Genomic DNA, 25,672 nt, shown 5'->3' with positions numbered 1-25,672 from the left:
TTTTCGATCCTTGGGTTTTTTCGAACTTGGGGCCCTTTTCGGGTTTGGGGTCCTTTTTCGGGTTTAAGGTCCATTTTCGGGCTTAAAGTCCTTTTTCGAACTTGGGGTCTTTTTGGCCTTGGGTTCCTTTTTCGAGCTTGGGGTCCTTTTTCGGACTTGGGGTCCTTTTTCGATCTTCGGGCTTTTTTTCGGACTTGGAGTCTTTTTCGGTCTTGGGGTCCTTTTTCGGGCTTGGGGTCCATTTTCGGGCTTGGGATGCTTTTTCGGGCTTGAAAACTTTTTCGGGCTTGGGGTCCTTTTTCGGGCTTGGGTTCTTTTTCAGGCTTGGGGTCCTTTTTCAGGCTTGGAGTCCTTTTTCAGACTTGGGGTCCTTTTTCGGGCTTGGTATGCTTTTTCGGGCTTGAAAACTTTTTCGGGCTTGGGGTCCTTTTTCGGGCTTGGGTTCTTTTTCAGGCTTGGGGTCCTTTTCCAGGCTTGGGGTCCTTTTTCGAACTTGGGGTCCTTTTTCGAACTTGGGGTCCTTTTTCGGGCTTGAGGTGTTTTTCTAGCTTGTGGTTCATTTTCGGGCTTGGGGTTTTTTTGGGATTGAGCTACTTTTCCGGGCTTGGTGTTTTTTTCGGGTTTGGGGTCCTTTTTCGAACTTGGTGTCCTTTTTCGAACTTGGCGTCTTTTTGGGCTTGGGATCTTTTTTCGATCCAGGGTTTTTTTCGAACTTGGGGCCCTTTTCGGGTTTGGGGTCCTTTTTCGGGCTTAAGGTCCATTTTCGGGCTTAAAGTCCTTTTTCGAACTTGGGGTCTTTTTGGCCTTGGGTTCCGTTTTCGAGCTTGGGGTCCTTTTTCGGACTTGGGGTCCTTTTTCGATCTTCGGGCTTTTTTTCGGACTTGCAGTCTTTTTCGGGCTTGGGGCCCTTTTTCGGGCTTGGGGTCCTATTTCGGGCTTGGGGTCCTTTTGTGGGCTTGCGGTCCTTTTCGGGCTTGGGGTCTCCTTTCTTGCTTGTTGTATTGTGGTCCTTTTTCGAGCTTGTGGTCCTTTTTCGGGTTTGGTGTCCTTTTGCGGGATTCGGGTCCTTTTTCGGGCTTGGGGTCCTTTTTTCTGGCTTGGGGTCCTTTTTCGATCTTCGGGCTTTTTTCGGACTTGGATTCTTTTTCGGTCTTGGGGTCCTTTTTCGGGCTTGGGATTCTTTTTTGGGCTTGGGATCCTTTTTCGGGCTTGGATTCCTTTTTCGGGCTTGGGTTTTTTTTTGGGCTTGGGGTCCTTTTTCGGGCTGGAGGTCTTTTTTCGGGCTTAGGATCCTTTTTTGGGATTGGGTGCATTTTTCGGGCTTGGGATCCTTTTTCGGGCTTGGGGTCCTCTTTCGGGTTTGGGGTCCTCTTTCGAACTTGGGGTCCTTTTCGGGCTTGGGGTTCTTTTCGGGCTTGGTGTCATCTTTCAGGCTTTCGGGCTTGGGGTCCTTTTTCGGTCTTGGGGTCATTTTTCGGACTTAGGGTCATTTTTCGAGCTTGGGGTTCTTTTTCGGGCTTGGGATCCTTTTTCGGGCTTGGGGTCCTTTTTGTGGCTTGGGTTTTTTTTTTGGGTTTGAGGTTCTTTTTCGGGCTTGGGGTCCTTTTTCGGGCTTAGGATCCTTTTTTGGGATTGGGTACATTTTTTGGGCTTGGGTTCCTTTTTCGGGCTTGGGGTCGTTTTTGGGGTTTGGGGTCCTTTTTTGAACTTGTGGTCCTCTTTCGGGCTTGGGATCTTTTTGGGCTTGGGGTCCTTTTTCGGGCTTAAGGTCCTTTTTCGGGCTTGGGGTCGTTTTCGGGCTTGATGTTCTTTTTCGGGCTTGGGGTCCTTTTTCGGGCTTGGGGCCCTTTTTCGGGCTTGGGGTCCTCTTTTGTTCTTGGGATCCATTTTTGGGCTTGTGGTTCTTTTTCGGAAATGGGGTCCTTTTTCGGGCTTGGGGCCCCTTTTCTGGCTTGGGGTCCTTTTTCAGGCTTGGGGTCCTTTTTCAGGCTTGGGGTGTTTTTCGAGCTTGGGTTCATTTTTCGGTTTTGGGGTCGTTTTTCGGGCTTAGGGTCCTTTTTCGATCTTCAAGCTTTTTTTCGGACTTGGAGTCTTTTTCGGTCTTGGGGTCCTTTTTCGGGCTTGGGGTCCTTTTGCGGGCTTAGGGTCCTTTCCGAGCTTGGTGTCCCCTTTCAGGCTCGTTGTTTTTTGGTCCTTTTTAGAGCTTGTGGTCCTTTTTCGGGCTTGGTGTCCTTTTTGCGGGATTCGGGTCCTTTTTCGGGCTTGGGCTCCTTTTTCGAGCTTGGGGTTCTTTTTCGGGCTTGGGGCCCTTTTTCGGGCTTGGGGCCCTTTTTCGGGCTTGGGGTCATTTTTCGTTCTTTGGATCCATTTTCGGGCTAGTGGTCTTCTTTCGGGCTTGGGTCCTTTTTCGAGCTTGGTGTCCCTTTTTCTGGCTTGGGGTCCTTTTCCTGGTTTTGGGTCCTTTTTCGGGCTTGGTGGCCCTTTTTCGAGCATGGGCTCATTTTTCGGGCTTGGGGTCCATTTTCGGTCTTGGGGTCATTTTTCGAGCTTGGGGTCCTTTTTCGGGCTTGGGATCCTTTTTCGGGCTTGGGGTCCTTTTTCGGGCTTGGGTTTTTTTTTGGGCTTGGGGTCCTTTTTCGGGCTGGAGGTCTTTTTTCGGGCCTAGGATCCTTTTTTGGGATTGGGTGCATTTTTCGGGCTTGGGATCCTTTTTCGGGCTTGGGGTCCTCTTTCGGGTTTGGGGTCCTTTTTCGAACTTGGGGTCCTTTTGGGGCTTGGGGTCTTTCTAGGCTTGGGGTGCTTTTTCGATGTTGAGGTCTTTTTCGAACTTGGGGCCCTTTTCGGGCTTGGGGTCCTTTTTCGGGCTTGGGGCCCTTTTTCGTTCTTGGGATCCATTTTTGGGCTTGTGGTCCTTTTTCGGGCATGGGGTCCTTTTTCTGGCTTGGGGTCCCTTTTATGGCTTGAAGTCCTTTTTCAGGCTTGTAGTCCTTTTTCAGGCTTGGGGTGCTTTTCGAGCTTGGGTTCATTTTGCGGTCTTGGGGTCGGTTTTCGGGCTTGGGGTCCTTTTTCGGTCTTGGAGTCATTTTTCGAACTTAGGGTCCTTTTTCGCGCTTGGGGTCCTTTTTCGATCTTCGGGCTTTTTTTCGGACTTGGATTCTTTTTCGGACTAGGGGTCATTTTTCGGGCTTGATATCCTTTTTTCGGGCTTGGGGTCCTGTTTCGGGCTTTGGGTCCTTTTTCGGGTTTAGGATCCTTTTTTGGGCTTGTGTTCATTTTTCGAGCTTGGGGTCCTTTTTCGGACTTGGGGTCCGTTTTCGATCTTCGGGCTTTTTTTCGGACTTGGATTCTTTTTCGGGCTAGGGGTCATTTTTCGGGCTTGATATCCTTTTTTCGGGCTTGGGGTCCTGTTTCGGGCTTTGGGTCCTTTTTCGGGTTTAGGATCCTTTTTTGGGCTTGTGTTCATTTTTCGGGCTTGGGGTCTTTTTTCGGGCTTGGGGTCTTTTTGGGCTTGGGGTGCATTTTCGATCTTGGGGTCATTTTTCGAACTTGGGGTCCTTTTCCGGGCTTGGGGTCTTTTCGGGCTTTGGGTTTTTTTTCTAGCTTGTGGTTCATTTTCGGGCTTGGTTTTTTTTGGGATTGAGCTATTTTTTCGGGCTTGGTGTCCTTTTTCGGGTTTGGGGTCCTTTTTCTAACTTGGTGTCCTTTTTCGAACTTGGCGTCTTTTTGGGCTTGTGGTGCTTTTTCGATCCTGGGGTTTTTTCGAACTTGGGACCCTTTTCGGGTTTGGGGTCCTGTTTCGGGCTTAAGGTCCATTTTCGGGCTTAAAGTCCTTTTCGAACTTGGGGTCTATTTGGCCTTGGGTTCCTTTTTCGAGCTTGGGGTCCTTTTTCGGACTTGGTGTCCTTTTTTTGGTTTGTGGTCCTTATTCGGGCTTGGCGTTGTTTTCAGGCTTGGAGTCCATTTTCGGGCTAGAGGTCTTTTTCGGGCTTGGGGTCCTTTTGCTGACTTGGGGTCGTTTTTCGGGCTTGGGGACCTTTTTCGGGCTTGTGGTCCTTTTGCAGGCTTGGGGTCCTTTTTCAGGTTTGGGGCCCATTTTCGAACTTGGGGTGCTTTTTTGGTTTTGGGGCCCTTTTTCGGGCTTGGGGTCCTATTTCGGGCTTTGGGTCCTTTTGCGGGCTTGGGGTCCTTTTCGAGCTTGGGGTCACATTTCAGGCTTGTTGTATGGTGGTCCTTTTTCGAGCTTGTGGTCCTTTTTCGGGCTTGGTGTCCTTTTGCGGGATACGGGTCCTTTTTCGGGCTTGGGGTCCTTTTTTCTGGCTTGGGGTCGTTTCTCGAAATTGGGGTCCTTTTCTCGGGCTTGGGTTCTTTTTCGAGCTTGGGGTTCTTTTTCGGGCTTGGGGCCCTTTTTCGGGCTGGGGGTCTTTTTCGTTCTTTGGATCCATATTCGGGCTAGTGGTCTTCTTTCGGGCATGGGGTCCTTTTTCGGGCTTGGTGTCTCTTTTTCTGGCTTGGGGTCCTTTTTCGAACTTGGGGTCCTTTTTCGGGCTTGAGGTGTTTTTCTAGCTTGTGGTTCATTTTCGGGCTTGGGGTTTTTTTTTGGGATTGAGCTACTTTTCCGGGCTTGGTGTTTTTTCGGGTTTGGGGTCCTTTTTCGAACTTGGGGTCCTTTTTCGAACTTGGCGTCTTTTTGGGCTTGGGGTCTTTTTTCATCCTGGGGTTTTTTCGAACTTGGGGCCCTTTTTGGGTTTGGGGTCCTTTTTTGGGCTTAAGGTCCATTTTCGGGCTTAAAGTCCTTTTTCGAACTTGGGGTCTTTTTGGCCTTGGGTCCCTTTTTCGAGCTTGGGGTCCTTTTTCGGACTTGGGGTCCGTTTTCGATCTTCGGGCTTTTTTTTGGACTTGGAGTCTTTTTCGGTCTTGGGGTCCTTTTTCGGGCTTGGGGTCCTTTTTCGGGCTTGGGATGCTTTTTCGGGCTTGGGATGCTTTTTCGGGCTTGAAAACTTTTTCGGGCTTGGGGTTCTTTTTCGGGCTTGGGTTCATTTTCAGGCTTGGGGTCCTTTTTCAGCCTTGGGGTCCTTTTTCGGGCTTGGGATACTTTTTCGGGCTTGGGATCATTTTTCGGGCTTGGGTTCTTTTTCAGGCTTGGGGTCCTTTTTCAGGCTTGGGGTCCTTTTTCGAACTTGGGGTCCTTTTTCGGGCTTGAGGTGTTTTTTTAGCTTGTGGTTCATTTTCGGGCTTGGGTTTTTTTTTGGGATTGAGCTACTTTTCCGGGCTTGGTGTTTTTTTTCGGGTTTGGGGTCCTTTTTCGAACTTGGTGTCCTTTTGCGAACTTGGCGTCTTTTTGGTCTTGGGGTATTTTTTCGATCCTGGGGTTTTTTCGAACTTGGGGCCCTTTTCGGGTTTGGGGTCCTTTTTCGGGCTTAAGGTCCATTTTCGGGCTTAAAGTCCTTTTTCGAACTTGGGGTCTTTTTGGTCTTGGGTCCCTTTTTCGAGCTTGGGGTCCTTTTTCGGACTTGGGGTCCTTTTTCGATCTTCGGGCTTTTTTTCGGACTTGGAGTCTTTTTCGGTCTTGGGGCCCTTTTTCGGGCTTGGGGTCCTATTTCGGGCTTGGGGTCCTTTTGCGGGCTTGGGGTCCTTTTCGGGCTTGGGGTCTCCTTTCAAGCTTGTTATATTGTGGTCCTTTTTCGAGCTTGTGGTCCTTTTTCGGGCTTGGTGTCCTTTTGCAGGATTCGGGTCCTTTTTCGGGCTTGGGGTCCTTTTTTCTGGCTTAAGGTCCTTTCTCGAAATTGGGGTCCTTTTTTCGGGCTTGGGGTCTTTTTCGAGCTTGGGGTTCTTTCGGGCATGGGGTCCTTTTTCGGGCTTGGTGTCCCTTTTTCTGGCTTGGGGTTCTTTTTCTGGTTTTGGGTTTTTTTCGAGCTTGGGCTCATTTTTCGGGCTTGGGGTCTTTTTTCGGGCTTGGGGTTCTTTTCAGGCTTGGTGTCCTCTTTCAGGCTTGTGGTCTTTATCGGGCTTGGGGTCCTTTTTCGGTCTTGGGGTCATTTTTCGGACTTAGGGTCATTTTTTGGGATTGGCTTCATTTTTCGGGCTTGGGATACTTTTTTGGGCTTGGGTTCATTTTTCGGGCTTGGGGTCTTTTTTCGGGCTTGGGGTCTTTTTTCGGGCTTGGGGTCTTTTTGGGCTTGGGGTGCTTTTTCGATCTTGGGGTCTTTATCGAACTTGGGGCCCTTTTCGGGCTTGGGGTCCTTTTTAGGGCCTAAGGTACTTTTTCGGGCTTGGGGTCGTTTTCGGGCTTGGAGTCGTTTTCAGGCTTGGTGTTCTTTATCGGGCTTGGGGTAATTTTTCGGGCTTGGGGTCCTTATTCGGGAATGAAGTCGTTTTCAGGCTTTGGGTCCATTTGCGGGTTTGTGGTCTTTTTTGGGCGTGTAGTCCTTTTTTGGGCCTGTCGTCCTTTATCGGGCCTGGTGCATTTTTTCTGGCTTGTGGTCTTTTTTCGAATTTGGGTTTCTTTTTCGGGCTTGGGGTCTTTTTCGAGTTTAGGGTTCTTTTTCGGGCTTGGGGTCCTTTTTCGGGCTTGGGATGCTTTTTCGGGCTTGAAGACTTTTTCGGGCTTGGGGTCCTTTTTCGGGCTTGAGTTCTTTTTTGGGCTTGGGGTCCATTTTCAGGCTTGGGGTCCTTTTTCGAACTTGGGGTCCTTTTTCGGGCTTGGGGTGTTTTTCTAGCTTGTTGTTCATTTTCGGGCTTGGGATTTTTTTTTGGGATTGAGCTACTTTTCCGGGCTTGGTGTCCTTTTCGGGCTAGGGTTTTTTTTCAGGCTTGGGGTCCTTTTTCAGGCTTGGGGTCCTTTTTCGGGCTTGCGGTGTTTTTCTAGCTTGTGGTTCATTTTCGGGCTTGGGGTTTTTTGTGGGATTGAGCTACTTTTCCGGGCTTGGTGTCCTTTTTCGGGTTTGGGGTCCTTTTTCGAACTTGGGGCCCTTTTCGGGTTTGGGGTCCTTTTTCGGGCTTAAGGTCCATTTTCGGGCTTAAAGTCCTTTTTCAAACTTGGGGTCTTTTTGGCCTTGGGTTCCTTTTTCGAGCTTGGGGTCCTTTTTCGGACTTGGGGTCCTTTTTCGATCTTCGGGCTTTTTTCGGACTTGGAGTCTTTTTCGGTCTTGGGGTCCTTTTTCGGGCTTGGGGTCCTATTTCGGGCTTGGGGTCCTTTTGTGGGCTTGGGGTCCTTTTCGGGCTTGGGGTCTCCTTTCAGGCTTGTTGTATTGTGGTCCTTTTACGAGCTTGTGGTCCTTTTTCGGGCGTGGTGTCCTTTTGCGGGATTCGGGTCCTTTTTCGGGCTTGGGGTCCTTTTTCTGGCTTGGGGTCCTTTCTCGAAATTGGGGTCCTTTTCTCGGGCTTGGGGTCTTTTTCGAGCTTGGGGTTCTTTCGGGCATGGGGTCCTTTTTCGGGCTTGGTGTCCCTTTTTCTGGCTTAGGGTTCTTTTTCTGGTTTTGGGTCCTTTTTCGGGCTTAGGATCCTTTTTTGGGCTAGTGGTTCATATTTCGGGTTTGGGGTCGTTTTTCGGGCTTGGGGTCTTTTTTCGGGCTTGGGGTCTTTTTGGGCTTGGGGTGCTTTTTCGATCTTGGGGTCTTTATCGAGCTTGGGGCCCTTTTCGGGCTTGGGGTCCTTTTTCGGGCTTAAGGTACTTTTTCGGGCTTGGGTTCGGGCTTGGTGTCCTTTTTCGGGTTTGGGGTCCTTTTTCTAACTTGGTGTCCTTTTTCGTACTTGGCGTCTTTTTGGGCTTGGGGTGCTTTTTCGATCCTGGGGTTTTTTCGAACTTGGGACCCTTTTCGGGTTTGGGGTCCTTTTTCGGGCTTAAGGTCCATTTTCGGGCTTAAAGTCCTTTTTCGAACATGGGGTCTATTTGGCCTTGGGTTCATTTTTCGAGCTTGGGGTCCTTTTTCGGACTTGGGGTCCTTTTTTTGGTTTGTGGTCCTTATTCGGGCTTGGCGTTGTTTTCAGGCTTGGAGTTCATTTTAGGGCTAGAGGTCTTTTTCGGGCTTGGGGTCCTTTTTCTGACTTGGGGTCGTTTTTCGGGCTTGGGGACCTTTTTCGGGCTTGTGGTCCTTTTGCAGGCTTGGGGTCCTTTTTCAGGTTTGGGGCCCATTTTCGAGCTTGGGGTGCTTTTTCGGTCTTGGGGCCCTTTTTCGGGCTTGGGGTCCTATTTCGGGCTTTGGGTCCTTTCGCGGGCTTGGGGTCCTTTTCGAGCTTGGGGTCCCTTTTCAGGCTTGTTGTATGGTGGTCCTTTTTCGAGCTTGTGGTCCTTTTTCGGGCTTGGTGTCCTTTTTCGGGATTCGGGTCCTTTTTCGGGCTTGGGGTCCTTTTTCTGGCTTGGGGTCGTTTCTTGAAATTGGGGTCCTTTTCTCGGGCTTGGGTTCTTTTTCGAGCTTGGGGTTCTTTTTCGGGCTTGGAGCCCTTTATTTGGCTGGGGGTCCTTTTTCGTTCTTTGGATCCATATTCGTGCTAGTGGTCTTCTTTCGGGCATGGGGTCCTTTTTCGGGCTTGGTGTCTCTTTTTCTGGCTTGGGGTCCTTTTTCGAACTTGGGGTCCTTTTTCGAACTTGGCGTCTTTTTGGGCTTGGGGTCTTTTTTCGATCCTGGGGTTTTTTCGAACTTGGGGCCCTTTTCGGGTTTGGGGTCCTTTTTCGGGCTTAAGGTCCATTTTCGGGCTTAAAGTCCTTTTTCGAACTTGGGGTCTTTATGGCCTTGGGTTCCTTTTTCGAGCCTGGGGTCCTTTTTCGGACTTGGGGTCCTTTTTCGATCTTCTGGCTTTTTTTCGGACTTGGAGTCTTTTTCGGCCTTGGGGTCCTTTTTCGTGCTTGGGGTCCTTTTTCGGGCTTGGGATGCTTTTTCGGGCTTGGGATGCTTTTTCGGGCTTGAAAACTTTTTCGGGCTTGGGGTCCTTTTTCGGGCTTGGGTTCTTTTTCAGGCTTGGGGTCCTTTTTCAGGCTTGGGGTCCTTTTTCAGGCTTGGGGTCGTTTTTCAGGCTTGGGGTCCTTTTTCGGGCTTGGGGTCCTTTTTCGGACTTGGGGTCCTTTTTCGATCTTCTGGCTTTTTTTCGGACTTGGAGTTTTTTTCGGTCTTGGGGTCCTTTTTCGGGCTTGGGGTCCTTTTTCGGGCTTGGAATGCTTTTTCGGGCTTGGGATGCTTTTTCGGGCTTGAAAACATTTTCGGGCTTGGGTTCTTTCTCAGGCTTGCGGTCCTTTTTCAGGCTTGGGGTCCTTTTTCGAACTTGGGGTCCTTTTTCGGGCTTGAGGTGTTTTTCTAGCTTGTGGTTCATTTTCGGGCTTGGGGTTTTTTTGGGATTGAGCTACTTTTCCGGGCTTGGTGTTTTTTTTCGGGTTTGGGGCCCTTTTTCGAACTTGGTGTCCTTTTTCGAACTTGGCGTCTTTTTGGGCTTGGGGTCTTTTTTCGATCCTGGGTTTTTTTCGAACTTGGGGCCCTTTTCGGGTTTGGGGTCCTTTTTCGGGCTTAAGGTCCATTTTCGGGCTTAAAGTCCTTTTTCGAATTTGGGGTCTTTTTGGCCTTGGGTTCCTTTTTCGAGCTTGGGGTCCTTTTTCGGACTTGGGGTCCTTTTTCGATCTTCGGGCTTTTTTTCGGACTTGGAGTCTTTTTCGGTCTTGGGGCCCTTTTTCGGGCTTGGGGTCCTATTTCGGGCTTGGGGTCCTTTTGTGGGCTTGGGGTCCTTTTCGGGCTTGGGGTCTCCTTTCTTGCTTGTTGTATTGTGGTCCTTTTTCGAGCTTGTGGTCCTTTTTCGGGCTTGGGGTCCTTTTGCGGGATTCGGGTCCTTTTTCGGGCTTGGGGTCCTTTTTTCTGGCTTGGGGTCCTTTTTCGATCTTCGGGCTTTTTTTCGGACTTGGAGTCTTTTTCGGTCTTGGGGTCCTTTTTCGGGCTTGGGGTCCTTTTCGGGCTTGGGATTCTTTTTCGGGCTTGGGATCCTTTTTCGGGCTTGGATTCCTTTTTCGGGCTTGGGTTTTTTTTTTGGGCTTGGGGTCCTTTTTCGGGCTGGAGGTCTTTTTTCGGGCTTAGGATCCTTTTTTGGGATTGGGTGCATTTTTCGGGCTTGGGATCCTTTTTCGGGCTTGGGGTCCTCTTTCGGGTTTGGGGTCCTTTTTCGAACTTGGGGTCCTTGTCGGGCTTGGGGTTCTTTTCGGGCTTGGTGTCATCTTTCAGGCTTCTGGTCTTTATCGGGCTTGGGGTCCTTTTTCGGTTTGGGGTCATTTTTCGGACTTAGGGGCATTTTTCGAGCTTGGGGTTCTTTTTCGGGCTTGGGATCTTTTTTCAGGCTTGGGGTCCTTTTTTGGGATTGGGTTCATTTTTTGGGCTTGGGTTCCTTTTTTGGGCTTGGGGTCGTTTTTGGGGTTTGGGGTCCTTTTTTGAACTTGTGGTCGTCTTTCGGGCTTGGGATCTTTTTGGGCTTGGGGTGCTTTTTCGATCTTGGGGTCTTTTTCGAACTTGGGGCCCTTTTCGGGCTTGGGGTCCTTTTTCGGGCTTAAGGTCCTTTTTCGGGCTTGGGGTCGTTTTCGGGCTTGATGTTCTTTTTCGGGCTTGGGGTCCTTTTTCGGGCTTGGGGCCTTTTTCGGGCTTGGGGTCCTTTTTCGTTCTTGGGATCCATTTTTGGGCTTGTGGTCCTTTTTCGGAAATGGGGTCCTTTTTCGGGTTTGGGGCCACTTTTCTGGCTTGGGGTCCTTTTTCAGGCTTGGGGTCCTTTTTCAGGCTTGGGGTCCTTTTTCGGGCTTAGGATCCTTTTTTGGGATTGGGTTCATTTTTTGGGCTTGGGTTCCTTTTTTGGGCTTGGGGTCGTTTTTGGGGTTTGGGGTCCTTTTTTGAACTTGTGGTCGTCTTTCGGGCTTGGGATCTTTTTGGGCTTGGGGTGCTTTTTCGATCTTGGGGTCTTTTTCGAACTTGGGGCCCTTTTCGGGCTTGGGGTCCTTTTTCGGGCTTAAGGTCCTTTTTCGGGCTTGGGGTCGTTTTCGGGCTTGATGTTCTTTTTCGGGCTTGGGGTCCTTTTTCGGGCTTGGGGCCTTTTTCGGGCTAGGGGTCCTTTTTCGTTCTTGGGATCCATTTTTGGGCTTGTGGTCCTTTTTCGGAAATGGGGTCCTTTTTCGGGTTTGGGGCCACTTTTCTGGCTTGGGGTCCTTTTGCGGGCTTAGGGTCCTTTCCGAGCTTGGGGTCCCCTTTCAGGCTCATTGTTTTGTGGTCCTTCTTAGAGCTTGCGGTCCCTTTTCAGGCTTGGTGTCCTTTTGCAGGATTCGGGTCCTTTTTCGGGCTTGGGGTCCTTTTTCGAGCTTGGGGTCTTTTTCGAGCTTGGGGTTCTTTTTCGGGCTTGGGGCCCTTTTTCGGGCTTGGGGTAATTTTTCGTTCTTTGGATCCATTTTCGGGCTAGTGGTCTTCTTTCTGGCTTGGGTCCTCTTTCGAATTTGGGGTTCTTTTTCGGGCTTGGGGTCCTTTTCCTGGTTTTGGGTCCTTTTTCGGGCTTGGTGTCCCTTTTTCGAGCATGGGCTCATTTTTCGGGCTTGGGGTCCTTTTTCGGTCTTGGGGTCATTTTTCGAGCTTGGGGTCCTTTTTCAGGCTTGGGATCCTTTCTCGGGCTTGGGGTCCTTTTTCGGGCTTGGGTTTTTTTTTGGGCTTGGGGTCCTTTTTCTGGCTGGAGGTCTTTTTTCGGGCTTAGGATCCTTTTTTGGGATTGGGTGCATTTTTCGGGCTTGGGATCCTTTTTCGGGCTTGGGGTCCTCTTTAGGGTTTGGGGTCCTTTTTCGAAATTGGGGTCCTTTTCGGGCTTGGGGTCTTTTTGGGCTTGGGGTGCTTTTTCGATGTTGGGTCTTTTTCGAGCTTGGGGCCCTTTTCGGGCTTGGGGTCCTTTTTCAGGCTTGGGGTCCTTTTTCGGGCTTAAGGTCCTTTTTCGGGCTTGGGGTCATTTTCGGGCTTGGATTCTTTTTCGAGCTTGGGGTTCTTTTTCGGGCTTGGGGCCCTTTTTCGGGCTGGGGGTCCTTTTTCGTTCTTTGGATCCATATTCGGGCTAGTGGTCTTCTTTCGGGCATGGGGTCCTTTTTCGGGCTTGGTGTCTCTTTTTCTGGCTTGGGGTCCTTTTTCGAACTTGGGGTCCTTTTTCGGGCTTGAGGTGATTTTCTAGCTTGTGGTTCATTTTCGGGCTTGGGGTTTTTTTTTGGGATTGAGCTACTTTTCCGGGCTTGGTGTTTTTTTCGAGTTTGGGGTCCTTTTTCGAACTTGGGGTTTTTTCGAACTTGGCGTCTTTTTGGGCTTGGGGTCTTTTTTCGATCCTGGGGTTTTTTCGAACTTGCGGCCCTTTTCGGGTTTGGGGTCCTTTTTCGGGCTTAAGGTCCATTTTCGGGCTTAAAGTCCTTTTTCAAACTTGGGGTCTTTTTGGCCTTGGGTTCCTTTTTCGAGCTTGGGGTCCTTTTTCGGACTTGGGGTCCTTTTTCGATCTTCGGGCTTTTTTTCGGACTTGGAGTCTTTTTCGGTCTTGGGGCCCTTTTTCGGGCTTGGGGTCCTATTTCGGGCTTGGGGTCCTTTTGCGGGCTTGGGGTCCTTTTCGGGCTTGGGGTCTCCTTTCAGGCTTGTTATATTGTGGTCCTTTTTCGAGCTTGTGGTCCTTTTTCGGGCTTGGTGTCCTTTTGCGGGATTCGGGTCCTTTTTCGGGCTTGGGGTCCTTTTTTCTGGCTTAAGGTCCTTTCTCGAAATTGGGGTCCTTTTCTCGGGCTTGGGGTCTTTTTCGAGCGTGGGGTTCTTTCGGGCATGGGGTCCTTTTTCGGGCTTGGTGTCCCTTTTTCTGGCTTGGGGTTCTTTTTCTGGTTTTGGGTTTTTTTCGAGCTTGGGCTCATTTTTCGGGCTTGGGGTCCTTTTTCGGGATTGGGGTTCTTTTTAGGCTTGGTGTCCTCTTTCAGGCTTGTGGTCTTTATCGGGCTTGGGGTCCTTTTTCGGTCTTGGGGTCATTTTTCGGACTTAGGGTCATTTTTCGAGCTTGGGGTCCTTTTTCGGGCTTGGGATCCTTTTTCGGGCTTAGGATCCTTTTTTGGGATTGGGTTCATTTTTCGGGCTTGGGATCCTTTTTTGGGCTTGGGTTCATTTTTCGGGCTTGGGGCCCTTTTCGGGCTTGGGGTCCTTTTTCGGGCTTAAGGTACTTTTTCGGGCTTGGGGTCGTTTTCGGGCTTGGAGTCGTTTTCGGGCTTGGTGTTCTTTATCGGGCTTGAGGTAATTTTTCGGGCTTGGGTCCTTATTCGGGATTGGGGTCGTTTTCAGGCTTTGGGTCCATTTGCGGGTTTGTGGTCTTTTTTGGGCGTGTAGTCCTTTTTTGGGCCTGTCGTCCTTTTTCGTGCCTGAGGCGTTTTTTCGGGCTTGTGGTCTTTTTTCGAATTTGGGTTTCTTTTTCGGGCTTGGGGTCTTTTTCGAGTTTAGGGTTCTTTTTCGGGCTTGGGGTCCTTTTTCGGGCTTGGGATGCTTTTTCGGGCTTGAAGACTTTTTCGGGCTTGGGGTCCTTTTTCGGGCTTGCGTTCTTTTTTGGGCTTGGGGTCCATTTTCAGGCTTGGGGTCCTTTTTCGAACTTGGGGTCCTTTTTCGGAGTTGGGGTGTTTTTCTAGCTTGTTGTTCATTTTCGGGCTTGGGATTTTTTTTTGGGATTGAGCTACTTTTCCGGGCTTGGTGTCCTTTTCGGGCTAGGGTTTTTTTTCAGGCTTGGGGTCCTTTTTCAGGCTTGGGGTCCTTTTTCGGGCTTGCGGTGTTTTTCTAGCTTGTGGTTCATTTTTGGGCTTGGGGTTTTTTGTGGGATTGAGCTACTTTTCCGGGCTTGGTGTCCTTTTTCGGGTTTGGGGTCCTTTTTCGAACTTGGGGTCCTTTTTTGAACTTGGCGTCTTTTTGGGCTTGGGGTCTTTTTTCGATCCTGGGGTTTTTTCGAACTTGGGGCCCTTTTCAAGTTTGGGGTCCTTTTTCGGGCTTAAGGTCCATTTTCGGGGTTAAAGTCCTTTTTCAAACTTGGGGTCTTTTTGGCCTTGGGTTCCTTTTTCTAGCTTGGGGTCCTTTTTCGGACTTGGGGTCCTTTTTCGATCTTCGGGCTTTTTTCGGACTTGGAGTCTTTTTCGGTCTTGGGGTCCTTTTTCGGGCTTGGAATCCTATTTCGGGCTTGGGGTCCTTTTGCGGGCTTGGGGTCCTTTTCGGGCTTGGGGTCTCCTTTCAGGCTTGTTGTATTGTGGTCCTTTTTCGAGCTTGTGGTCCTTTTTCGGGCGTGGTGTCCTTTTGCGGGATTCGGGTCCTTTTTCTGGCTTGGGGTCGTTTCTCGAAATTGGGGTCCTTTTCTCGGGCTTGGGGTCTTTTTCGAGCTTGGGGTTCTTTCGGGCATGGGGTCCTTTTTCGGGCTTGGTGTCCCTTTTTCTGGCTTAGGGTTCTTTTCTGGTTTTGGGTCCTTTTTCGGGCTTAGGATCCTTTTTTGGGCTAGTGGTTCATATTTCGGGCTTGGGGTCGTTTTTCGGGCTTGGGGTCTTTTTTCGGGCTTGGGGTCTTTTTGGGCTTGGGGTGCTTTTTCGATCTTGGGGTCTTTATCGAGCTTGGGGCCCTTTTCCGGTTTGGGGTCCTTTTTCGAACTTGGGGTCCTTTTTCGAACTTAGCGTCTTTTTGGGCTTGGGGTCTTTTTTTGATCCTGGGGTTTTTTCGAACTTGGGGCCCTTTTCGGGTTTGGGGTCCTTTTTCGGGCTTAAGGTCCATTTTCGGGCTTAAAGTCCTTTTTCGAACTTGGGGTCTTTTGGCCTTGGGTTCCTTTTTCGAACTTGGGGTCCTTTTTCGGACTTGGGGTCCTTTTTCAATCTTCGGGCTTTTTTCGGACTTGGAGTCTTTTTCGGTCTTGGGGTCCTTTTTCGGGCTTGGGGTCCTATTTCGGGCTTGGGGTCCTTTTGCGGGCTTGGGGTCCTTTTCGGGCTTGGGATCTCCTTTCAGGCTTGTTGTATTGTGGTCCTTTTTCGAGCTTGTGGTCCTTTTTCGGGCTTGGGGTCCTTTTGCGGGATTCGGGTCCTTTTTCGGGTTTGGGGTTTTTTTTCTGGCTTGGGGTCGTTTCTCGAAATTGGGGTCCGTTTCTCGGGCATTTATTTTTCGGGCTTGAGTTCCTTTTTCGGGCTTGGGGTACTTTTTCGGGCTTGGGGTGTTTTTCTAACTTGTGGTCCTTTTTCGGGCTTGGGGTCCTTTTTCGGGCTTGGGTCCTTTTTCGAACTTGGGGTGCTTTTTCGGGCTTGGGGTCTTTTTCGAGCTTGGGGTTCTTTTTCGGGCCTGGGGTACTTTTCGGGCTTGTGGTCCTTTTCGGGCTTGAGGTATTTTTTCGAACTTGGGGTCCTTTTTGAGCTTGTGGTCCTTTTTCGGGCTTGTGGTCTTTATCGGGTTTGGGGTCCTTTCTTGGGCTTGTTCTCTTACATGCTTGACTCCTTTTTCGTGCTTGGAGTCTTTTTCGGGTTTGGGGTACATGTTCGGGTTTTTGGTCCTTTTTCGGGCTTATGGTTATTTTTTGGGCTTGGGGTCCTTTTTCGGGTCTGTGGTCGTTTTCGGCCTTGGGGTCTTTTTTAGGCTTGTCGTCCTTTTGCGGGCTTGGGGTGCTTTTTCAGGCTTGGGGTCCTTTTTCCGGCCTCAGGTACTTTTTTGGGCTTGTAGTCCTTTTTAGGACTTTGGGTCTTTTTTCGGGCTTGGGGTTCTTTTTTGGGCTTGGGGTCCTTTTTTGGACTTAGGATCATTTTTTGGGCTTGGGCTCATTTTTCGGGCTTGAGATCCTTTTTCGGGCTTGGGGTCTTTTTTCGATCTTGGGGCTTTCTTTCGGGCTTGTGGTCTTTTTTCGGGCTTGGGGTGTTTTTCTAGCTTGTGGTCCTTTTTCGGGCTTGGTGTCCTTTTTCGGGCTTGGGTCCTTTTTCGAACTTGGGGTCCTTTTTCGGGCTTGGGGCCTTTTTCGAGCTCAGGGTTCTTTTTCGGGCCTGTGGTACTTTTCGGTCTTGGGGTCCTTTGCGGGCTTGAGGTACTTTTTCGAACTTCGGGTCCTTTTTGGGCTTGTGGTTCTTTTTCGGGCTTATGATCTTTTTCGGGTTTGGATTCCTTTCTTGGGCTTGTCCTTTTTCATGCTTGGCTCCATTTTCGTGCTTGGAGTCTTTTTCGGGTTTGGGGTGCTTTTTTAGGCGTGGGGTCTTTTTTCGGGCTTGTGGTCTATTCTTGTGGTCCTTTTTCGAACTTGGGGTCCTATTTCGGGCTTGGTATCCTTTTTCGGGCTTGTGGTCTTTTTTGGGCTTGGGGTACTTTCTTGGGCTTGGGGTCTTTTTCGGGCTTGGGTTCTTTTCTCGGGCTTGTCGTCCTTTTCTGGCATGGGGTGCTTTCAGGCACGGGGTCCTTTTTCGGGCTTGGGGTCCTTTTTCGGGCTTGGGGTCCTTTTTCGGGATTGGGGTTTCTTCGGGCATGGGGTGCTTTTTCAGGCTGGGGGCCCTTTTGCGGGTTGGTGGTCTTTTTCGGGCTTGGAGTCTTTTTCGGGTTTGGGGTCCCTTTTCAGGGCTTGGGAGCCTTTTTCGGGCTTGGAGTCTTTCTTCGGGCTTGAAGTACTTTTTAGGGCTTGGGGTCCTTTTTCGGGCTTGGGGTCCTTTTTTGGGCTTGGGGTCCTTTTTAGGGCTTGGGATACTCTTTCGGGCTTTAGATATTTTTTTGTGCTTGGGGTCCTTTCTCCGGCTTGAAGTTCTTTTTCGGTTTCGGGGTCCTTTTTCGGGCTTGGGGTCCTTTTCGGGCTTGGCGTCTTTTTCGGGCTTCAGGTTCCTTTATGGACTTGTGGTCCGTTTTCGGGCTTGGGGTCGTTTGGGCATGGGGTCTTTTTCGGACTTACAGTCCTTTTTCGGGCTTGGGGCCTTTTTCGGGCTTGGAGTCCTTTTTCGTGCTTGGGGTCCTTTTTCAGGCTTGTAGTATTGTGGTCCTTTTTCGGGCTTATGGACTTTTTTCGGGCTTTGGGTCCTTTTTCGGGCTTTAGGTCCTTTTGCGGGCTTGGGTTCCCTTTTCGGGCTTGTGGTCTTTTGCGGGCTTGGGTTGCTTTTTCAGGCTTGGGGTCCTTTTTCGGGTTTGGGGTCCTTTTTCGGGCTTGGTGTCCTTTTTCGAGCTTGGGGTGCTTTTTCGGGCTTGAGGTCCTTTTTCGAGCTTGGGGTCCTTTTCGGGTTTGGAGTCCTTTTTCAGGCCTATAATCTAGTGGTGCTTTTTCGGGCTTGGGGTCCTTTTTCAGGTTTGTAGTCTTGTGGTACTTTTTCGGGCTTGGGGTCCTTTTTCGTGCTTGGGGTCCCTTTTCGGGCTTGTGGTCTTTTTCGGGCCTGGGGTCTTTTTTGGACTTGTCGTCCTTTTTCGGGCTTGCGGTGATTTTTCAGGCTTGGGGTCCATTTTCAGGCTTGGTGTCCTTTTTCGAGCTTGGGGCTCCTTTTCGGGCTTGGGGTCCTTTTTCGGGCTTGGGGACCTTTTTCGAGCTTGGGATGTTAAATTCACATTACTCAACCTCAAGTGGAAAGCTGCGGACGAAACCAAACAGGCTTTTCCTCCAAGGATTTTCTCTGGTTTACAGGGTCGGCTCTTAGCACTGAACAAAAGTCCAAAACCTCTGATCTTTCTCTCTAATTTAACTTTATTTGCTTACGGTGTATGGTGTAGGGTGGAATTCGGGGTTTCGTGCTGGGCGTACGCTGGGTGGCGATCGTAGGCTGCTGACTGCATGCGCGCGGGGTGATGGTCACATGCGGTTGTTGGTTCGCTCGTTGGCTGTTGTCGGTTTTTTGTGCTGGGCGGCAGTAGCATGCGGTTGCCGGATGACTTTCTAGGCTGCGGGAGGCAGAATGGCGGTTTGCTCGTCGAGATTTTCTACGTGGCCGATGAATTCCGGCAGAAATGTGGTCGTGGTCTAGGTTTGGTTCACGAACTTTGCTGACTCGTGGTGTCGCGAACTGTGATCCCGATCCGGGGTTCTCGGTGGGACGTGGCCACACAAACTTCCAGCCGAAACTTAATGGGTCCTATTGTGAGTAGGGGAAGGCTTTAGGGTTTTGATATGCCAGTAGCTGTTTGTTCAGGTTAGGTTACCTGAATCGAACTACTCCGAACTCGCAACTTCTTCTCCACTGCACTGTTAGCCACTAATACAACGTGTGACTAGAAACGGTAAAACTAACCGATCTCTAGCGGAACTGGCTCAAAAACTTTCTAGTACTTCTGTAGTGCTCGGTGTCTCAAGTGTAAAAGACTGGTTTATACCTAATCCACTAATGGCAAACACAATTATATACCTCACCTCCCCCTTTCCCACCTCATTTTCCGCCTTCTTCGTCCCGCATTTCCTAATTCGATCCGTTAATTCCATATCCAATTGCTCCCGTTTGGATATCTTTGTATGTGTAGTGAGTCATGTGTTATATGCGTTACATTTATTTTTAATTGATTATTTAAATTGACAGTTGGTAAAGGGAGTAGAATCAATATTTTCTTTTCTCAAGCTTAATTCAATGGTTGCACACAATATTACTTATAGTTTAGATTCACAATTTCTCACAACAGATCAAGACGAACAGTACTATACAATAGATACATATACTTTGCTTACTACCTATCGTTTGCTCGGAATCAGATCCTAGAGGAAAGCATCCCAAACGGAAAAAGGGGTCTTTTTTCGAGCTTAGGATCATTTTCCAGCTTAAGATTTTTTTTCGGGCTTGGGGTCCTTCTCGGGCTTGGGGTCTTTTTCGGGCTTGGGGTCCTTTTTCGGGCTTGGCGCCCTTTTTCGAATTTGGGGTCCTTTTTCAGGCTTGGGGTCTTTTTCGAGCTTGGGGTCCTTTTTTGGGCTTGGTGTCCTTTTTCGAGCTTGGGGCCCTTTTCGGGCTTAGGGTCTTTTTTCAGACTTGGGGTCCATTTTCGAGCTTGGGGTCCTTTTTCGTGCGTGGGGTACTTTTCGGGCTTGGGGTCCTCTTTCAGGCTTGTAGTCGTGTGGTCCTTTTTGGGCTTATGGTCCTTTTTCAAGCTTACGGTCCTCTTTCGGGCTTATGGTCCTTTTTTCGGGCTTGAGGTCCTTTTTCGGGCTTGGGGTCCTTTTTCGGGCTTGGGGTGCTTTTTCGAACTACGGGTTCTTTGTCGCGCTTGGGGTCTTTTTCGGGCTTGGGGTTCTTTTTTGGGCTTGTTGCCTTTTCCGGGCTTGGGGTTCTTTTTAGGGCTTGGGGTCCTTTTTCGGGCTTATGGTCTTTTCCACGCCTACGGTCCTTTTTCGGGTTTGGGGTCCTTTTTCAGGCTTGGGGTTCTTTTTCGGGTATAGGATCATTTTCCAGCTTAAGGTTTGTTTTCGGGCTTGGAGTCCTTCTCGGGCTTGGGGTCTTTTTCGGGCTTGGGGTCCTTTTTCGGGCTTATTAACTTTTTCGGGCTTGGGGTCTTTTTTCGGGCTTGGCGCCCTTTTTCGAATTTGGGGTCCTTTTTCGGGCTTGGGGTTGTTTTTTGGGGTTGGGGTGCTTTTTTGGGCTTGGTGTCCTATTTCGAACTTGGGGCCCTTTTCGGGCTTGGGGTCTTTTTTTAGGTTTGGGGTCCTTTTTCGGGCTTGGGGTCTTTTTTCGGGCTTGGGGTCCTTTTTCGTGCTTGGGGTACTTTTCGGGCTTGGGGTCCTCTTTCAGGCTTGTAGTCGTGTGGTCCTTTTTGGGCTTATGGTCCTTTTTCAAGCTTGCGGTCCTTTTTCGGGCTTATGGTCCTTTTTCGGGCTTGAGGTCCTTTTTCGGGCTTGGAGTCCTTTTTCGGGCTTGGGGTCCTTTTTCGAACTTGGGGTCCTTTGTCGCGCTTGGGGTCTTTTTCGGGCTTGGGGTTCTTTTTTAAGCTTGTTGCCTTTTCCGGGCTTGGGGTTCTCTTTAGGGCTTGGGGTTCTTTTTCGGGCTTATGGTCTTTTCCACGCCTACGGCCCTTTTTCGGGTTTGGGGTCCTTTTTCAGGCTTGTGGTCCTTTTTTGGGCTTGTGGTCTTTTGCAGGCTTGGGGACATTTTTCGGGTTTGGGGTCCTTTTTCGGGTTTGCGGTCTTTTTCGGGAGGGGTCCATTTTTGGGCTTGTCGTCTTTTTTCGGGCTTGGGGTCTTTTTTCAAGCTTGGGGTCTTTTTCGGCCTTGAGGTACTTTTTCGGGCTTAGGGTCTTTTTCGAGCTTGGGGTCCTTTTTTGGGCTTGGGGTCTTTTTTCGGGCTTGGGTCGTTTTTCGAACTTGGGGTCCTTTTTCGGGGTTACAGTCTTTTTCGGGCCTGTGGCCATTTTTCGGGCTTGGGATCCTTTATCAGGCTTGGGGTCTTTTTCGGGCTTACGGTACTTTTTCGGACTTGGGGTCCTTTTTCGGGCTTGTGGTCTTTTGCAGGCTGGGGGACATTTTTCGGGTTTGGGGTCCTTTTTCGGGTTTGCGGTCTTTTTCGGGAGGGGTCCATTTTTGGGCTTGTCGTCTTTTTTCGGGCTTGGGGTCTTTTTTCAAGCTTGGGGTCTTTTTCGGGCTTGAGGTACTTTTTCGGGCTTAGGGTCCTTTTTCAGGCTTGTGGTCTTTTTCGAGCTTGGGGACCTTTTTTGGGCTTGGGGTCTTTTTTCGGGCTTGGGTCGTTTTTCGAACTTGGGGTCCTTTTTCGGGGTTGGAGTCTTTTTCGGGCCTGTGGCTATTTTTCGGGCTTGGGATCCTTTATCAGGCTTGGGGTCTTTTTCGGGCTTACGGTACTTTTTCGGGCTTGGGGTCCTTTTTCGGGCTTGGGGTCCTTTTCGGTCTTGGGGTCCTTTTTCGTACTTGGGGTCCTTTTTCGGGTATGGGTTCTCTTTCTGGCTTATGGTCATTTTTCGGGCTTGGAGTCCTTTTCGGACTTGGGATCCGATTTTGGCCTTGGGGTCCTTTTTACAATTTGGGGTCTTTTTTCGAATTTGAGGTCCTTTTTCGGGCTTGTTTCCTTTTTCGAACTTAGGGCCCTTTTTCGGGCTTGGGGTCTTTTTCGAGCTTGTGGTTATTTTTCAGGCTTGGGGTCCTTTTCGGGCTTGAGGTACTTTTTCAATCTTGGGGTCATTTTTCCGGCTTGGGGTCCTCTTACGGGCTGGTGGTCTTTTTCGGGCTTGGGGTCCTTTCTTGGGCTGGTCGTCTTTTTTCAGGCTTGGGGTCGCTTTTCGGGCTTAGGATCCTTTTTCGGGCTTGTCGTACTTTTTCAGGCTTGAGGTCCTTTTTCGAGCTTGTGGTCTTTATCGAACATGGGGTCCCATTTCGGGCTTGTGGTCATTTTTTGGTCTTAGGGTCTTATTTCGGGCTTGAGGTCCTTTTTCGGGCTTGGGTTACTTTTCGGGCTTGTGGTTCTTTTTGCGGATTTGGGGTATTTTCGAGCTTGGGGTCCTTTTTGGAACTTGGGTTTCTTTTTCGGGGTTGTGGTTCTTTTTGGGCTTGGGGTCTTTTTCGGGTTTGTGGACTTTTCCGGGCTTGGGGTTCTTTTTAGGGCTTATGGTCCTTTTTTGGGCTTGTGGTCTTTTCCACGCTTAGTCCTTTTTCGGGTTTGGGGTCCTTTTTAAGGCTTTTGGTCTTCTTCGGGCTTGTGGACTTTCCCGGGCTTGGGTCCTTTGTCGGGCTTGGGGTACTTTTTCAGGAGGGGTCCTCTTTTGGGCTTGTCGTCCTTTTTCGGGCTTGGGGTTTTTTCAAGATTTGGGTCCATTTTCGGGCTTGGGGTACTTTTTCGTGCTTGGGGTTCTTTTTAGGGATTGTGGCTTTTTTTAGGGCTTGGGGCCTTTTTCGGGCTTGGGGTCCTTTTTCGAGCTTATGGTCTTTTTCAGGCTTAAGATCCTTTTCTAGCTTGTGGTCCTTTTTCGGGCTTGGGTTCTTTTTCGAGCTTGGGATCCATTTTCGGACTTGGCATCCTTTTTTGGTCTTGGGGTCCTTTTTCGTACTTGGGGTCCATTTTCGGGATTGGGGTTTTCTTCGAGCTAATGGTCATTTTTGGGCTTTGGATCATTTTTCGGGCTTGGGTTTCTTTTTCGGGCTTGGGGTACATTTTAGGGCTTGGGGTCCTATTTCGGGCTTGGGGTACTTTTCGGGATTGGGGTTCTTTTTGCGGATTTGGGGTCCTTTTTAGAGATTGGGGTCCTTTTTCAAGGCTTGTGGTCTTTTCCGGGCTTGTGGTCTTTTTAGGGCTTGGGGTCCTTTTTCGGGCTTGTGGTCTTTTCCACGCTTACGGTCATTTTTCGGGTTTGGGGTCCTGCTTCAGGCTTGTGGTCTTCTTCGCGCTTGTGGACTTTTTCGGGATTGGGGTCCTGTGACGGGCTTGGGGTCCTTTTTCGGGCTTGAGGTACTTTTTCGGGCTTGGGGTATTTTTTGGGTTTGGGGTACTTTTTGGGGTTTGGGGTCCATTTTCGGGCTTGCGATCCTTTTTCAGGCTTGCGGTCCTTTTTCGGGCTTGGGGCCCTTTGTCGTACTTGGGATCCTTTTCCGGGCTTGAGGTACATTTTGGGCTTGGGGTACTTTTTTGGGTTTGGGGTCCTTTTTCGGGCTTGCGATTCTTTTTCAGGCTTGGGGCCCTTTTTCGGGCTTGGGGTCTTTTTCGAGCTTGTGGTGTTTTTCGGGCTTGAGGTCCTTTTTCTGGCTTAAGGTACATTTTCGGGCTTTGGGTCCTTTTTCAGGCTTGTAGTCTTGGGGTCCTTTTTCGGGCTCATGGCCTTTTTCGGGCTTGTGGTCTTTATCGGGCTTGGGATCCTTATCAGGCTTGGGGTCCTTATCGGGCTTGGGTTCCTTTTTAGGGCTTGTGGTCTTTATCGGACTTGGGGTTATTTTGCGGGCTTGGGGTCCATTTTCTGGCTTGGGTCCTTTTTTGGGCTTGGGGTCGTTTTTCGGGCTAGGGGACCATTTCGGGCTTGGGGTACTTTTTGCGGATTTGGGGTCCTTTTTCAGGCTTGGGGTACTTTTTCGAGCTTAAGGTTCCTTTTCTGGCTTGGGCCCCTTTTCAAGATTGTGGTCGTTTTTCGGGCTTTGGGTCCTTTTTCGAGCTTGGGGTCCTTTTGCGGGCTTGGGGTCTTTTTTGAGCTTAGGGTTCTTTTTCAGGCTTGAGGTCCTTTTTTGGGCTTGTGATGTTTTCCGGGCTTGGGGTCCTTTTTCGGGTTTGGGGTCCTTTTCGGGCTTGGGGTACTTTTGCCGGCTTGTAGTCTTGTGGTCCTTTTCGGGTTTATGGTCCCTTCGGTTTTGGGGTCCTTTTTCGGGTTTGGGGTCCTTTTCGGGCTTGGGGTACTTTTGCCGGCTTGTGGTCTTGTGGTCCTTTTCGGGTTTATGGTCCCTTCGGTCTTAGGGTCCTTTTTCGGGCTTGGGGTCCTTTTTCGGGCTTGTAGTAAATTTTCGGGCTTGGAGTCTATTTCGGGTTTGGGGTCCTTTCCTGCGCTTGTCGTCCATTTTCGGGCTTGGGGTCCATTTACGGGCTTGGGATCTTTTTTGGGCTTGTCGTCCTTTTTCAGTCTTGTGGTGCTATTTCGGTCATGGGTTCCTTTCTCGGGCTTGTGGTCTTTTTCGAGCTTGAAGTCCTTTTTCGGCCTTGGGGTTCTTTTCGGGCTTGGAGTCCTTTTCGTGCTTGTGGTTTGTGGATTTGGGGTCCTTTTTCCAACTTTGGGTCCTTTTTCTGGTTTGGGGTCTTTTTCGAGCTTAGGGTTCTTTTTCGGGCTTGAAGTCCGTTTCGGGCTTGGGGTCGTTTTCGGGCTTGGCGTCTATTTCGGGTTTGGGGTGCTTTTTCAGGCTTGTGGCTCTTTTTCATTCTTATGGCCCTTTTGAGGGCTTGTGGTCTTTTTCGGGCCTGGGGTCCTTTTTCGGGCTTGTGGTCCTTTTTCGGGCTTGGGGTTCTTTTCGGGCTTAGAGTCCTTTTCGGGCTTGGGGTTCTCATTGCGGATTTGGGGTCCTTTTTCCAACTTTGGGTCCTTTTTTGGGCTTGGGGTCTTTTTCGTGCTTAGGGTTTTTTTCGGGCTTGAGGTCCGTTTCGGGCTTGGGGTCCTTTTTCGGGCTTGTGGTCTTTTTCGGGTTTTGAGTCTTTTTCGGGCTTGGGGTCCTTCTTCAAGCTTGGGGTCCTTTTTCGGGCTTAGGGTCTTTTTCGGGCTTGGGGTCCGTTTTCGGGCTTGAGGTACTTTTTACGCTTGGAGCCCTTTTTCGGGCTTGGTTTCCTTTTTCGGGCTTGGTTTCCTTTTTCGGGCTTGGGGTCCTTTTTCGGGCTTGGGGTCCTTTTTCGGGCGTGGGGTTCTATTTCGTGCTTGGGGACCTTTTTCGGGCTTGGGGTCATTTTTCGTGTTTGGGATCCTTTTTCGGGTTTGTCTTTTATAGGCCTAGGGTCCTTTTTTGGATTTGTCGTCCTTTTTATGATTTGGGGTGCTTCTTCAGGCTTGGGGTCCTTTTTCGGGCTTGAGGTATTTTTTGGGCTTGGTGTCCTTTTTCGGGCTTAGGGTCCATTTTCGGGCTTGGGGTCCTTTTTCGGGCTCGGGACCCTTTTTCGGGATTGAGGTCTTTTTTCGGGCTTGGGGTCCTTTTTCAGGCTCGGGGTCCTTTTTCGGGTTTGGGATCCATTATCGGGCTTGGGTTCTTTTTCGGGTTTGGGGTGCTCTTTCCGGCTTGGGGTCATTTTATGGCCTGCGGTCCTTTTTCGGGCTTGGGATCCTTTTTCGGGCTTGTGGTCTTTTTCAGGCTTGGGGTCTTTTTCGGGCTTGGAGTCCATTTTCGGACTTGGGGTCCTTTTTCGGTCTTGAGGTACTTTTTCGGGCTTGGAGTGCTTTTTCGGGCTTGGGGTCCTTTTTCGGGCTAGGAGTACTTTTTTGGGTTTGTGGTCCTTTTTCTGGGTTGAGGTACATTTTCGGGCTTGGGGTCCAATTTCAGGCTTGTGTTCTTTATCGGGCTTGAAGTCCTTTTTCGGGCTTGGGACAATTTTTCGTGTTTGAGGTACATTTTTGGGCTTGGGGTTAATTTTGGGGCTTGTGTTCTTTTTTGGGCTTGGGTTCCTTTCATGGGCTTGTAGTCATTTTTCGGGCTTGGGGTCCTTTTTCGGGTTTGAAGTTCTCTTTCGGGCTTGGGGTCTTTTTCGAGCTTAAGGTGCTTTTTCGGGCTTAGGGTTATTTCCGGGCTTGTGGTCCTTTTTGCGGGCTTAAGGTGCTTTAACGAACTTGGGGCCTTTTTAGGGCTTGGGGTCTTTTATCGGGCTTACGGTTCTTTTTCGGGATTGCGGTCCTTTTTCGGGCTTGGGGTCCTTTTTCGGGCAGGGGTCCTTTTCCAGGCTTGGGGTTCTTTTTCGGGCTTGGGGACCTTTTCGGGCTTGGGGTCCTTTTGCTGGTTTCTAGTCTTGTGTTCCTTTTCGGGTTCATGGTCTTTTGGGATTTGGGGTTCATTTTCGGGCTTGGGATCCTTTTTCGGGCCTGTGGTCTTTTTCGGGCTTGGGTTCCTTTCTAGGGCTTGTCGTCTTTTTTCGGACTTGGGGTCCTTTTTCGGGCTTGGGGTCCTTTATCGGGCTTGAGGTCCTTTTTCGGATTTGGGTTCCTTTTTCGGGCTTGGGGTTCCTTTTCAAACTTGGGGATCTTTTTCGGGCTTGGGGTCATTTTCGATCTTAGGGTGCTTTTTCGGGCTTAGAGTCCTTTTCGGGCTTGGGGTCCTTTTCCAGGCTTAAGGTGCTTTAACGAACTTA

At 49.9% G+C, this 25,672-nt stretch overlaps 1 protein-coding gene across 1 annotated transcript; it reads right to left on the bottom strand.

Moving 5' to 3' along the window:
- Positions 1–22,111: 22,111 nt before the first annotated feature.
- Positions 22,112–24,102, bottom strand: LOC131695039 (uncharacterized; the record flags this gene model as incomplete). Its single annotated transcript, XM_058983567.1, has 3 exons — positions 22,112–22,198; positions 23,636–23,660; positions 24,089–24,102. Coding segments are annotated over 3 exons (126 nt in total), but the record flags the coding sequence as incomplete, so codon positions are not given.
- Between the last annotated feature and the right edge of the window lie 1,570 nt (positions 24,103–25,672).

Source organism: Topomyia yanbarensis, unplaced genomic scaffold (assembly GCF_030247195.1).
Source record: "Topomyia yanbarensis strain Yona2022 unplaced genomic scaffold, ASM3024719v1 HiC_scaffold_25, whole genome shotgun sequence".
NCBI classification, from domain to species: Eukaryota; Metazoa; Arthropoda; class Insecta; order Diptera; family Culicidae; genus Topomyia; species Topomyia yanbarensis.
This window is presented reverse-complemented; position numbering and strand designations above follow the sequence as displayed.